Consider the following 15,289-nt stretch of genomic DNA (forward strand, 5'->3'; position numbering starts at 1 on the left):
GAAATGTTCCTCCACCAAACTTCTCTCCTTCCAGATCCATAAGTTCTCCGGCCACACTACTCAGTGGTTTATTAATTCCTGATTTTGGTTTAGTTTATAAGCTTACAAGAGTCTCTTTCTCAAACACCACCAAACACTTTTTTTCAATACCTAAAATGGAACCCCCGCCGCCTCACTTCCTGTACCTTTATAGCTGTTCCTGATACCTCACTTCCTGTGGAACTTTCGTTACATGTGCTGCTTTTTCCCCACAGCGCCCCCTATGAGTGAACCCGGAGATGGACAGAGTAGGGTAGCAACTGGTGGCCCGGGGGCCACATGCGGCCCCCACCTTCAATTAATGCGGCCCGCAGGTTAATATCAGAATAGTGATATATTATTGATTTCAGCTGTTATTATTCATAACATGTAAACATGACCTGCTTTAATTACTTCAGTCTAGTAGCTTAATGACTAGTATTAAAATTCTGTACTTTTTATGTCCAATGTATTTGTATTTAAGTTCATAAAGTTAACATAAGTATAACTAAATGCATTTGAAATTAAATAAAAATGTAGCTTTTCAGGATTCCTATTAAAAAATAGCAAAAGAAAAATCCGGATTCAAATTCAAAAGTAGCAAAAATAGCAGATCTACAAGCTCAAAACCCGTCGCACTGCGACGCGTTTTCAGCTTGTAGCTTGCTACTTTTGTGTGACATAGAATGGCCCGACAGTATATGCCATGTGTCCCTCTGGAGTGAGTGTGTTAATATAGTGGCCCTCTACATCATCAAAGTTGCATCACCGCTGATGTAGGGTCTTCTCCGTACCATTGGCTGAGGTTCTGTGGTGACGGTAGGACAAATCCGGTTTAGGGGCGGCCATAGCTGAGTGGTTAGTGAGCCCACCTAGAGAGCCAGAGGCCCTGGTTGCCCCAGGTACGATTCCAGGCCACGCCAGCATATGTGTCGATGAAATGAAATTTGTCCCTGAGCAAGACTCTTAACCCCTAATTGCTCACAGGCCCTCATTGGAAACAAGCCCGCAAGGACTTTCATGAACGTCCTGTTAAAAGGAATTATCCTTATCCTAACCGGATACAGTAGGCGGGCTCTACACAGGACTGGATCACTGAGCAGTAAATAGACCCCCCCCCCCTCACAACCAACCAAACCACACACTGTTCACATGAGGAGCACTGGCAGAGACTCATTAAATTCCACCAACATTCTAAACATGTTTGTGGTTGTCCCAGGCTGACACATTATTAGGATAGTTAGTTTAGTTATAGGGTTAGGGTTATGTTTCATTTCATTTCAAATAAAAGTAATTTGTTGACTTTTATATTGATATTGAAGTTAAGATTAATTGATTTTCTAAGCACTTGATATAATTATATCAAGTGCTTTATGTGCTTGTAATTTCAAAACAGTTTAATTTGTAATAATACAAAAAGTAACTGTTGAGGTAAGGTTCAGGTTTCTTTGTTATTACATCAAAGCAAAACAGGTTGTACATTTCCAAAAAATAAATAGGTGAAACTGAGGCACTGTCTCTGTCATGCTAAGCTAAGCTAACCTGTTGCAATAATCATAGATATAGAAACCTAGATACCTCATTGGCCTCTGCAGTTCGTTGGAGCGACCCGTTTGGTATGGTGGCCGCCATATTTCCGGGGGGAACGGGCACTGGCCAATCACAGCGTGTTGACTACTGGCCAACCACAGCGCGTCTTTCCCAGGACTTGTCAGAATCTAGTTGTCCCGCCCCCACCTGCCTCTGATTGGCCTACTGAACGCCCCCTTCTGTGATGCACAAGGAAATTTCCAGCTGCCCCCCAGAAGCATAGAGGAAGCGGAAGTGCGTCCGAGATGCCGACGCTTCAGAGTCAGAGGAGGCGTCTACCTTTATATGTCTATGGCAATAATGGCCAGGGGGGGTCATCAGCATGCCAGCTTGTGATGGACATTTCCATCAATATTTAATTTTTAGAATAAAATGTGCCATAGTGTCTGTCTACTCTATTCCACTGTGCTACACATTTTAAAACAAGCCACTTATAAAAAAATAACTAAAAGAGATCTAAAAAAAAAATTGGGGTGGGGGGGGGGGGGGAAGCCGATCTACAAGCTCACGACACATCACGGCATGTTATGAGCTTGTAGATCAGCAATTCTCTTTTATTTTTAGCCTCAAATGGCATGACCAAAATTGTGATGTCAGACTTACTTTAGAAAACCTGGAGACAGTGAAGTTATCCACTATGTGTACTGGCAGGAGGCAGTCCTGAGACAGGCATTACATGTGGCATCATGGTCCAAGTATATTCATGTTTGGGATTTCAGTAATTGGGTTTTATCAGTGCAGACAGTACCAGGGATGCAGAGAGGGGGGGGGGGGGGTTGGACATACTCAGTTTCATTGGGGGAAGGATACACCCCCCCCCCCCCCACACACACACTTTTGGGATGAAGAAAAAAGAAAAAGAAGAAACCTACAGAATTAACCGAATTAACAGAAATAATAAAAAAACACCCCAAAAAGTAACAAACAAAACGTAAGTTTTCGCACGCACGGAACACATGCACACACGCTCTCTGCGTACTTCCATCTTACATCGCAGGAGCAAAAGGGCCTCTTAGCTGCAAAGGTGAATGGGTGCGTATTATACGTAAATCCCGCCCACTACATTTGATTGGGTAAAGCGCGGCCTGATTCCTGATCTGAAGGCACGCCCACTTGTAGGCCAGTGCGTACACGATATGACGAACCCCCCCGACAGATTCAAGCGCAGAGCAGAATCTGTTCTTGAGAGATTACTTGAGGACAGGAGGTGAGAGGAAGTTCCACCAGCTAAACTAGTTTTATAGTTTGTCAACGTAGCTTTGATAGTTGTGGTTTCAGGTACTGTCGTCTATGTTGAGAAAGTACGCAGATGGAACAATGGGAAAAGACTTGAGTGTCAAAACAGATCATTATCTACGTGACGAGTGATTAATGAAGGGCATGACAGGACTTAAAGGAATGCAGTGTCACAATACTTTGATGCAAAGGTGCAGGAGGCCCGGATTAACCCTTCGTGGTGCCCTGTGCTACGGGCACCGGCGCGTTTCACCGTTTTAGCGCTCCTTCAGCTGCAGCTGCTTCTAAAATGTCGGCTTTTCGGCGATAGTTCAGTGTTATAATAATGTAGTTGTTATTGTTATTATTGGACACTTTGAAACACTTTCTCTCAGCTGATGAACATTAGCTTAACTTGTCTAGTCTTTGCCTTGGTAGCAAACAGCAGCTTCTGAACAGATGACATGCCATGTGTTGGCTCTGTTCCACTGTGGTCGTACCACTGACTTGACTCACATACCGTACGACGTACGAGATACAGGTGTCACACACAATACCACACATCTCCTGAAACATATTAATGAGCATGTCTTCCAGACACTGTATGAGTCACCACAATTATTCAAACACATTTTCTAAGACTAGATTGTGAATAAAGTTAATACATTTAATACAATACATTTAATATGCCGCATACGTCACAGACGATCACTTGGATTCATCAACACTGACGAATCTACTCTCCTGCCTGTTGTCAGTGTTGCCAGATTGCGAGAGAAATAAGCAGCCAGGTCTATGAAAACAAGTCCAAAACAAGCGAATATATATATATATATATATATATATATATATATATATATATATATATATATATTGAAAATAGCCGATCTGCAAGCTCAAGCGGCTCCGTAGAAAGACTTCTTAGGAAAACAAGCTCAAAGTCGCTTATATAAGCAGACATGGCAACACTGCCTGTCGTGTGTGTATGTGTGAGAGAGAGAGAGAGAGAGAGAGAGAGAGAGAGAGAGAGAGAGAGAGAGAGAGAGAGAGAGAGAGAGAGAGAGAGAGCAGAAACCAATAACCACCAGGAAAGTTTTAAAATCACTTCTATTCATTTATGTATTTATTCACTCTTTGAAAACATATAAAACAATGATTTCATCAACAGTGGAATGCAACCGCAGTAACCATGGTAACCCAATGTTATGAATATTAACATTACAACACGTTAGGATACATATTATTACTGCTGTGCCGTGGTGGAAAGTAACTAAGTACATTTAATTAAGTACTATTTCCAAAATAGTATTTCCAAATTCCAATACTTTTACTTCTACTCCACTACATCTCAGAGGCAAATATTGTACTTTTACTCCATTACAATTATCTGAAAACTTTAGTAGTTACTTTGCGTATATAAATGATTACATTATAAAACATACATTAACCACTTTAGCCTTATTTTATACTAAAATAGCCGATCTACAAGCTCACAACGCGTCGCATCCTGAATCTGTTGAATCTGAGTACTTTTTATATCTGAGTACTTTTTATATCTGAGTACTTTTTATATCCGAGTACTTTTTCCACCACTGCTGCTGTGACCTCCGACCCCCACTGGGTCAGGGCTGTGCGTTGGTCACGCCGAGGGGTCAAAGGTCGACCTCCTCGGGGACGATGACGACGATGGCGTCTTCGTTTCCTCTCCTCACCACAGTTTGCAGCGCTTCGCCTCGCCTTACGGCAGCGCTGACCTCAGCGGCCGACGTGATTCGCTCACTGTTGACGCTGATGATGACGTCACCCTTCTTTAGCCCCGCCCTAAGGAGAGGAGAGGAGAGGAGAGGAGAGGAGAGGAGAGGAGAGGAGAGGAGAGGAGGGGAGGGGAAAGGAGGGGAGGGGAGAGGCGAGGGGAGGGGAGGGGAGGGGAGGGGAAAGGAGGGGAGGGGAGAGGAGAGGAGAGGAGAGGAGAGGAGAGGAGAGGAGAGGAGAGGAGAGGGGAGGGGAGGGGAGAGGAGAGGAGGGGAGAGGAGAGGAGAGGAGAGGAGAGGAGAGGAGAGGAGGGGAGGGGAGGGGAAAGGAGGGGAGGGGAGGGGAGAGGAGAGGAGAGGAGAGGAGAGGAGAGGAGAGGAGAGGAGAGGAGAGGAGAGGAGAGGAGAGTGGAATAATAATAATAGCTAAAAAGGCAATAAAATAAAGCAGCAATCTCTCTTCACATTTTAAACTAAAACTAAACCTGAGTAATATGTACTTTTTACATAGTAATATGGTATAATATTGCTGTTTTGGCAGAGTAATACCTTACACTACTCATTACTGGGTAAAACAATAATATAACAATAATATATTAAAACTTGTTACTCATAGACATATAAAGGTAGACGCCCCCTTCGGCTCTGAGGCATTGGTATCTCAGGCGCCATTTTAGAGTAGGAAAGCTTCCACGTGTGTCACAGAAGGGGGCGTTCGGTAGGCCAATCAGAGGCAGGTGTGGGTGGGTCTTTTTGTAAGAGGCAGCCGTGCAGGAAAAATCAGTTAGACGCGTTGTGATTGGCCAGTAGTCTACACGCTGTGATTGGCCAGTAGTCACTTTGAATGGTAGCTTGCCTACTCTAAAATGGCGACCGCGATACCAGTCGCTCCAACGAACTGCAGAGGCCAATGAGGTATCTAGGTTTCTATATCTACAACAGCCCAACACTGCTCAGCGGTGCCTCTTGTGGCTCAAGTCCGGCGCGCCTCCATTGTTTTCACAGTTTTTTGGCGGACCAGCGGACCAGTGGACCAGCGGACCAGTGGACCAGCGGACCAGTGGACCAGTGGACCAGTGGACCAGCGCACCAGCGGACCGTCACCCTTTACATCTTTTATTTACAGAGTGCAATGTGTTAATAAAGTAATCAATCAATCAGTGTTAATGACTCACGTGTCAGCAGGTGTTCCAGGCAGAACCTCCAACACGTACGCTCCAGAGACCTCGTCTGTGTCCTTCAGCTCTGCAGCTACACTGCACACACACACACACACACACACACACACACACACACACACACACACACACACACACACACACACACACACACACACACACAACTACATCACCTCACACTCTGACCCTGTCCTCAGCCCCGCCCCCCGTCTTTCCACCTTGGCTTGGCTCCTCCCCCCCTGTCGTCCGTGATGGACAGACTGTCCCACCTGTCCAGCTGACTATTTGACTGGCCCGGTAAGTGATTATTGTCTAATGCCTCGTTGCCGTGTGGCTGACTGTTTGCTCCGTGTCATTCTCTCCCTGTGTATTACTCTGCCTGGTTTATGGTTTGTTCCCTCTGCTGAGGTGAACCTCTGTTAATGTTTACATGCTTTGCTTTTCCAAAGTAAAGTCGTTTCTACAAATCTCTGCTTCCCGTTTGCTCTGCTTATCAGTCCTACTGTATTACCCGGGTGGGGTTTCTGATAGGGGGCTGGAAGAAATATCCTTTGGACTCTCATACCAGGTGTGTTTGATTTGATCCTGTATTGTAATTCATTTTCTGACGTCATCATCTGGACTAACTACAGACTACACTATAGAGGTCTGCCATGACAAACATCACCAAAACATCCTAAATGTCACACATATAATATTTATATTTACATATAATAATATATATAATAATATATATATATATATATATATATATATATATATATATATATATATATATATATATATATATATACACATACATATATATATATATATACATATATATATATATATATATACATATATATATATATATATATATATAATATGTTAAACAGTGCTGTAGTAGCCTCGTTCCCAGCCTTACTCATCTGCCAAGAGAAAAGCCTGAAGCAGAGAGTGTCTGTAGGGGGCGGGACTTCCGTCGTACGTATTTCCCGTCGTATATCTTCTTCGACCAATCACAACACTCGTTTAATTCACGGAGAAAGTACAGACACTATATACACCTACAGACACTATATACACCTACAGACACTATATACACCTACAGACAGTCTGTGCTTCAGGTCGTGAGCAGGCTTTTCTCTTGGCAGATGAGTGAGGGTCGTTTCAGACGGGGAGCGGTGGACGCAGGCTTTCTTGCTCGTATCAGCGGCGATCATTGTTGTTTTGTCCTCCAGCGCGTAGCGGGGGGGAAAAGCTCACCGCAATCCAGCTCTTGCCGCTCGCGGGCGTGTGTACAAAACAGCGCAAAAAAATCACGGGACCACGCCTGCTCGCCTCACCGCCCCTCAACTTCTCCACTCGTCCCAAATAATGTCCCGCCTCTCAGTGTAAATGAATTACATGTGGACTGTAGACACGTCGACCGCTCCCTGTCTGAAACGGCCTGAGGCTACGGAGAACGTAAACAGATCTGTAAAGGGTTAACGTCATTTCCTCTATCATTACCATTAACACCTCAATGACAGACAGACAGACAGACAGACAGACAGACAGACAGACAGACAGACAGACAGGTTGTCATGGTAACTCACGTTGGGGTCAGTGACATCATCCTCACGCCGATGTACTTCTTCTTTGGTGTTTTCTTAGCTGGAGCTGAAGGTCAAAGTTGAAAGTCAGTACTTCACTGTCTGTGTGTGTGTGTGTGTGTGTGTGTGTGTGTGTGTGTGTGTGTGTGTGTGTGTGTGTGTGTGTGTGTGTGTGTGTGTGTGTGTGTGTGTGTGTGTGTGTGTGTGTGTGTGTGTGTGTTTGTCAGTCTACTGTGTTTAGTGCTGTGTGTGTGTGTGTGTGTGTGTGTGTGTGTGTGTGTGTGTGTGTGTGTGTGTGTGTGTGTGTGTGTGTGTGTGTGTGTGTGTGTGTGTGTGTGTGTGTGTGTGTGTGTTTGTCAGTCTACTGTTTGTCAGTCTACTGTGTTTAGTGCCTTGTGTGTGTGTGTGTGTGTGTGTGTGTGTGTGTGTGTGTGTGTGTGTGTGTGTGTGTGTGTGACAAATAGAACTGTCCAGCTGGCCTGAAAGTGGGTTGGCCTAAACACACACTACACACGAGACATACTCTTCCTCTCATATGGCAAAGGGGGCTGAAGGGGGGTGAAGGGGGGTGAAGGGGGGCTGGGGGTCACAAATGTAGAGTGGATCTATGCAGCAACAAGGCTAACCCACCTCCTCCACATGCTTAATAATGATGATGGCACTGTCACAGAAATGGCCAGGACATCACTCCTACTGGACTTACACAGGAGGAAGCTTCCTAGGTTTGAGGAGGAAAGACTCTGGAAAACTGGACTCACAAGACAAGGGCTTTGGGGTCTGCTCGGATTGGCCAGATCTCAATGACCTCTGCCACTGGACAGGAGTCCAGTTAAAATGGGCAAAAAAACAACACCGAAGTGCTCATCTCTGATGGACTAAATACAGACTACAGTGTGGTAGTGGAGACTACTCTCTCTCACCAGAGAGGAGACATTAGACTACAGTGTGGTAGTGGAGGCTACTCTCACTCACCAGAGAGGAGACATTAGACTACAGTGTGGTAGTGGAGACTACTCTCTCTCACCAGAGAGGAGACATTAGACTACAGTGTGGTAGTGGAGACTACTCTCTCTCACCAGGGAGGAGACATTAGACTACAGTGTGGTAGTGGAGGCTACTCTCTCTCACCAGAGAGGAGACATTAGACTACAGTGTGGTAGTGGAGACTACTCTCTCTCACCAGGGAGGAGACACTAGACTACAGTGTGGTAGTGGAGGCTACTCTCTCTCACCAGAGAGGAGACATTAGACTACAGTGTGGTAGTGGAGGCTACTCTCTCTCACCAGAGAGGAGACATTAGACTACAGTGTGGTAGTGGAGGCTACTCTCTCTCACCAGGGAGGAGACATTAGACTACAGTGTGGTAGTGGAGGCTACTCTCTCTCACCAGAGAGGAGACACTAGACCAGTGTATATCAACCCTGGCAAACGTCCCAATTTTGGGCCGGGGCTACTGCTGAGGTGTGCCGCGCCGTTTGAAGGAGGTTTGAAAAAAAATCATTTTGAAAAAAGAAAAAAATTTTTTATTTTTATTTTTATTTTTTTAAACAATAATAATATTCAGGCATGCAAACAGCCCCGAGGTGAAAAGGGTGACAACATGCTGTTTCTTTTCGGGTCAGGTGTCACACTATTGCCCTATTTGGATTCAAAACGGCTAGTGGAAGCTGAAAAGCTACAAGTTTGCATGTCTGAATAATGCAAAAACAGAAATATTTGTTTGCATTTGCTTTTTTTCTCCCCCATATATTTTCATGATAAAAAAGTGCGTATCGTATCGAAATCGTATCGAAGTTGTGTGCCCAATATCGTATCGTATCGTTTCGTGAAATGTGAAAATCGGCACACCCCTAGTGTGTGTATATAGATATACCGTATATATATATATATATAATTATATATACCGTATATCTAGGTGTGCCCTGGGATTTTTTGGCTATGCCAGGTGTGCCTTGGCACAAAAAAGGTTGATAGACACTGCACTAGACTACAGTGTGGTAGTGGAGACTACTCTCTCTCACCAGAGAGGAGACACTAGACTACAGTGTGGTAGTGGAGACTACTCTCTCTCACCAGAGAGGAGACATTAGACTACAGTGTGGTAGTGTAGACTACTCTCTCTCACCAGGGAGGAGACATTAGACTACAGTGTGGTAGTGGAGACTACTCTCTCTCACCAGAGAGGAGACACTAGACTACAGTGTGGTAGTGGAGACTACTCTCTCTCACCAGAGAGGAGACATTAGACTACAGTGTGGTAGTGGAGACTACTCTCTCTCACCAGAGAGGAGACATTAGACTACAGTGTGGTAGTGGAGACTACTCTCTCTCACCAGAGAGGAGACATTAGACTACAGTGTGGTAGTGGAGACTACTCTCTCTCACCAGAGAGGAGACATTAGACTACAGTGTGGTAGTGGAGACTACTCTCTCTCACCAGAGAGGAGACATTAGACTACAGTGTGGTAGTGGAGGCTACTCTCTCTCACCAGAGAGGAGACATTAGACTACAGTGTGGTAGTGGAGGCTACTCTCTCTCACCAGAGAGGAGACATTAGACTACAGTGTGGTAGTGGAGGCTACTCTCTCTCACCAGAGAGGAGACACTAGACTACAGTGTGGTAGTGGAGACTACTCTCTCTCACCAGAGAGGAGACATTAGACTACAGTGTGGTAGTGGAGGCTACTCTCTCTCTCTCACCAGAGAGGAGACATTAGACTACAGGGTGGTAGTGGAGACTACTCTCTCTTTGATTGATTGATTGATTGAAATTTTTATTAGGCAAAAGAATGTAAAACAACACAGTTACATTTATAATGCTTTTGTCTAAAAGGTCCGGCCAAAAAAGTCCTTGCGGACTTGTTTCCGTTGAGGTCCTTGAGTTAATTTCATAGACATATATAGTAGCAACCAAACAGTTCAAAAATCAACATGAAAATACAGATAATACATAAAAAAATACTACTATGTACAAAAAAAGCATTTAAAAAATATATGTACAAAAAAAAGGGGGGGGGGGAAGCATGGAAAAATAAAAATTATATACAAAAAAAAGCATGAGGAAATACAAAATATGTACAAAAAGAGGAGGGGGGGGGGTCGTCTGTCTACAGGGAAACTGGTACTAGCTCCTCTTTCGGCCTCCAGAAAGATGGGTTTTTAGGGCTGTTTTGAATGAGCCCAGCGAACTGCATTTTTTGAGGGATGGGGTTAGACTATTCCATTCCTTAGTGGCTGTGCTATAGAAGGAGAATTTGCCCATGTTTGTTTTATGGGTGGGTGGTACCAGATTGTTGTTTACGCTCCCTCTAGTTTCGTGGCGTTGGGTGTCACTAACTTTTTCGAGGTATTTATACAGATATGCAGGTATAGGGGGCATATCGGGCAAATCTGCATTTACAATTTTGAAGACCAGACCCATTTTTAGTTGTTTAACCCTGTCTTCCACCCTGAGCCAGCCTAGGCTCTCACCAGGGAGGAGACACTAGACTACAGTGTGGTAGTGGAGGCTACTCTCTCTCACCAGAGAGGAGACATTAGACTACAGTGTGGTAGTGGAGGCTACTCTCTCTCACCAGGGAGGAGACACTAGACTACAGTGTGGTAGTGGAGGCTACTCTCTCTCACCAGAGAGGAGACATTAGACTACAGTGTGGTAGTGGAGACTACTCTCTCTCACCAGAGAGGAGACATTAGACTACAGTGTGGTAGTGGAGACTACTCTCTCTCACCAGGGAGGAGACACTAGACTACAGTGTGGTAGTGGAGGCTACTCTCTCTCACCAGAGAGGAGACATTAGACTACAGTGTGGTAGTGGAGACTACTCTCTCTCACCAGGGAGGAGACATTAGACTACAGTGTGGTAGTGGAGACTACTCTCTCTCACCAGAGAGGAGACACTAGACTACAGTGTGGTAGTGGAGGCTACTCTCTCTCAACAGGGAGGAGACACTAGACTACAGTGTGGTAGTGGAGGCTACTCTCTCTCACCAGAGAGGAGACACTAGACTACAGTGTGGTAGTGGAGACTACTCTCTCTCTCTCTACTCTCTCCCACCAGAGAGGAGACATTATACTACAGTGTGGTAGTGGAGACTACTCTCTCTCACCAGAGAGGAGACATTAGACTACAGGAAGACACAGCTAGAAGGGTTCTGCTTCATATGAAACAGACTGAGGCCAAACAACGCTGGCGTGGACAGGGAAAGTTAGCCTGTGTTGATTCCGCTGATCACTCTGTTTCACATTCCATGTACAGAAATGCTGTAATTGGGGAGGATGTGTTAAAATTCACCATCAAAGCAAGAATGCAAGTATTACCAACCCAGTACAATCTATCAATCTGGTATCCTGACATCCACAGTTCACTCTGTATAAACCATCATGATCCATGAACCATCTAGCATCCATTACACACATCACCAATGGATGTAGTGCATATAAAAATGTGTACATTGCTCGCCACGACCGCGTTGTCGACATAGTGTCTGATGCAGTCAAAAAATGTATGCCATCCAGTGCAGCAATGTACAAACACTCAAGAGTGTTACCAGATTGGTTTGGTTTAGCTTGTGATGTCTTTGCTAACATCCCAAATACCCCTGATGTCGTTTTTGTTGACACCTGTCACAAGGAGGTTCTGATTCTTTATAAATGTGGACTCTTTGTGTGTGTGTGTGTGTGTGTGTGTGTGTGTGTGTGTGTGTGTGTGTGTGTGTGTGTGTGTGTGTGTGTGTGTGTGTGTGTGTGTGTGTGTGTGTGTGTGTAGCAGATTGTGTACCTTGTGTCTCAGACAGGAACTGTCTGATCTTGTCAGAAGGAATGGCGAACGCGATCCCTGCCGTGACCTTTAGGGTGGTGATACCGATGACCTCACCGTCCTACACACACACACACACACACACACACACACACACACACACACACACACACACACACACACACACACACACACACACACACACACACACACACACACACACACACACACACACACACACACCTCCTTTAATAATAATCTATGGTATGACATTAACAACGATATTATTTTAAAGATATTAAATAATATTATAAAATATTATTGTACAGATATTATTATACATTATAGTGTTCTTACCAAATTGACTAAAGGTCCTCCTGAGTTGCCGAACTGTAAATAAAACAGTTGAAACAGAAATACATATTCATGATTGATATGAAAACGTTTTTTTTGTTTTTATACAAGAAATATTTATAGAGGTTTTATATTCTACATATTCTTACATTAATAATAGCATCAGTCTGGATATAGTCCATGTCAGAGAAGCGAGGGCCCAGCTCTTTGCCTCCTCTCAGTGTTGTGCTGACGATGCCCGTTGTCACCGTGTTCTGGAGGGAGAAAGGACTCCCGATGGCCACCACGAACTCTCCTGTAATACCATATGATACAAGTAAGACGCGCGAACGCGGTAAGCGAACGCAAAAAAATAAAAAAAAGAATGAAAAAAAATATTAAAAGAAAAGTAACCAATAAAAAAATAAAATAAAAAAAAAATAATAATCTGCGTTAAAAGGAGCATCTTAGAAAAATACAAATTCCCCCAAAAAAAACTTGGAATGTTTTTGAACAATTCAACAAAGTGTTTGAAGTGCCTGTTTCACCCACTTCCGGGGGGCGGAGCCAAAATCCGAGGCCGAAGTATTTGTTCGTAGACCCCCACTTAGGGGGGGTAGAAAAAGTTTGGGAGCGATTCGGGCACTTTTCATTTAACATGGGGTTTCAATGGGGAGTTTTTAGGAGCCTTCTCCGGGGCGTGGCTTCCGGGGGAAGGGGCGGGCTTAAACGCAACCTTGACAGGTGTGTTCAGTTTTCAAAGACCTTTCATTTGATGTATGGTACGTCTAAATTGGACATTTACTTATCTCAGAGGAGCTGCACACAGGCAGTGCACACAGAGACACAGAGAGAGAGAGACACAGAGAGAGACACAACCCAAGCAGGGTTACATAGTAAGCTCCACTTGGTCGGAGGCGCGGCTTCGCCGCGCCTCCTCCCGCGTTCGCAATGATACAATATGATACAATATACTACAATACAATACAATACAATACAATACAATACAATACAATACAATATTTGCGATACAATACGATACAATACAAAACCCACCTCTTCAGGAAACACTACCCTGACCCTTCCTCTTAGCCTTGCCTACTTGTTGTCAATTATTTGTACGAGCTCTTGTCTTACTGGATCTTATGTATTTGATACACTTATTGGTTTCAGCTCTTGCTCATTAGATTTTCCTATTTTGTCTCATCTGTTTAAGAAAGTAGGTGTAGCTGATATATTGCACTTTTACCTTAGTGCTAGGTATACTCTTAGTTGCTTGTTTTAGAAGAGAATGCACTTACAGTAAGACTTCTGGTGATTAGTAGTTTTCTTGCCTACCTATGTTGAATGTATAGTGACTAGTGCCTGCCTTGGGGCATAATTCACCATGGGCTCTTTAAGAGGGTGTGGGGGGTTTGATTAGAGACAATAAGGAACAGGTGTGTGTGTTGTGTTGTCAGTATGAGTGTGTGTGATAAATGGGACACGTTGCTCTTCGTGCCCAAAGAGAGAAGTTGCAATACGTTCATTATTGCAATTCCTACAAATGCACGTATTAAGTCGCTTTGGATAAAAGTGTCTGCTAAATGACTGTAATGTAATGTAATGTACAGTCAGTAGGTGGCCAGTGACTTCAAACCTTTGCACCATCAGTTAAGATAGCTACAGACCAGTTTACATACCTGGGATTATCTATTCCTTTGAACCCAAAGTCTCTGTTTAAATATCATTTAAACTCCTCAAATAGATAAACTTAAGACACACATTGAATATTGGAGATCGTTGCTGCTATCTATGATAGGGCGCGTGAACGCAATTAAGATGGTTTCCCTTCCCAGGTTCATGTGTTTATTTCAGAACAATCCCAATTAAGCTCTCATTGTCATTCTTTAAAAACATTGATTCTATAATAAAATGTATTTTATTTGGGGGTATAAAAACATAAAAACAACCGTATCTCAAAGAGTCATTTACAACAACCTAAGTTACTGGGGGGGGGGGGGGGGGGGTTCTCCGGTTCTCCCTCCCTGTATTCCAACACTGTTATTGAGCAACCAATCTCAGGACTTTAATTTACTGGCAAGACCAGCTTCCTCAAACCCCTCTGATGCCCCCAAGTGGCTTCAGTTGGAATCTCAGGCAGTGAAGAAATGCTCTCTTTCAGCTCTCCTGTTCTCCTCTAAGGAGTATCCAGCCCACCTAGTGAGAGACAACTTTGTTCTGACAAACTATCAACATTTTGAAACAGGTAAAAAGAGTGCTTTCAGTTCCTGAACTGTCAGTACACTCTCCTATTTTTCTCTCCGAGAGTTTGAAGAGGATTCACTCGGGCTCAGTCAATGCCAGATTGCAGCTTGTCCAGTTCAAAGTTATGCACAGATTACATTACATTACATTACATTACATTACATTACATTACATTACTCTAAGGTTAAAATTAATTAAATGCATCCAACTGTTTCCGATACTTGTCATCTCTAAGGGCACGTTGGGTCACACTTTCTGGTCCTGCTCTAGGATTGTTTTATTCTGGCAAAACATGTTAGCTTGGTACAGCAGAGTATATGGTTTTAATATCGAACCTGATGCACTAACTGCCTTGTTTGGTTGCTCCGAAGCTTCTCTTGCTCTGCCGTTCTCTGTCCAGCAGACCCTTATGCTTGGTACACTGGTACACTGGTAGCAAAGACCATTTATTTAACTTCCACAAATCCACATTATCAAAACCATTGGTGTTGTGTTTGTGCTGCATTCTGTTTGTGTGACATGCATGAAATTAAACTGGTCAAAGTCACTGGCCACCTACTGTAATGTAATGTAATACTTTATTACTGTAATGTAATGTAATACTTTATTACTGTAATG

The 15,289-nt window shown here is 43.8% G+C and overlaps 1 protein-coding gene across 1 annotated transcript in view; it reads right to left on the reverse strand.

Annotated features, from left to right (window-relative positions):
- Nucleotides 1-3,924: 3,924 nt before the first annotated feature.
- The window catches only part of LOC308104857 (serine protease HTRA1B-like), an 18,987-nt gene continuing 7,622 nt past the window's right edge, over nucleotides 3,925-15,289 (reverse strand). The window contains exons 7-12 of the mRNA XM_080455431.1: nucleotides 12,595-12,740; nucleotides 12,449-12,481; nucleotides 12,113-12,212; nucleotides 7,333-7,396; nucleotides 5,750-5,830; nucleotides 3,925-4,644 (exon numbers count right to left, since the gene is read on the reverse strand). Of these exons, the coding sequence (XP_080311557.1) occupies nucleotides 4,476-4,644; nucleotides 5,750-5,830; nucleotides 7,333-7,396; nucleotides 12,113-12,212; nucleotides 12,449-12,481; nucleotides 12,595-12,740 (593 nt within the window). The 3' untranslated portion in view covers nucleotides 3,925-4,475. The remainder of the gene's footprint in view (nucleotides 4,645-5,749; nucleotides 5,831-7,332; nucleotides 7,397-12,112; nucleotides 12,213-12,448; nucleotides 12,482-12,594; nucleotides 12,741-15,289) is intronic.

Source organism: Gymnoscopelus braueri (assembly GCF_963280865.1).
Source record: "Gymnoscopelus braueri genome assembly, chromosome: 17".
NCBI classification, from domain to species: Eukaryota; Metazoa; Chordata; class Actinopteri; order Myctophiformes; family Myctophidae; genus Gymnoscopelus; species Gymnoscopelus braueri.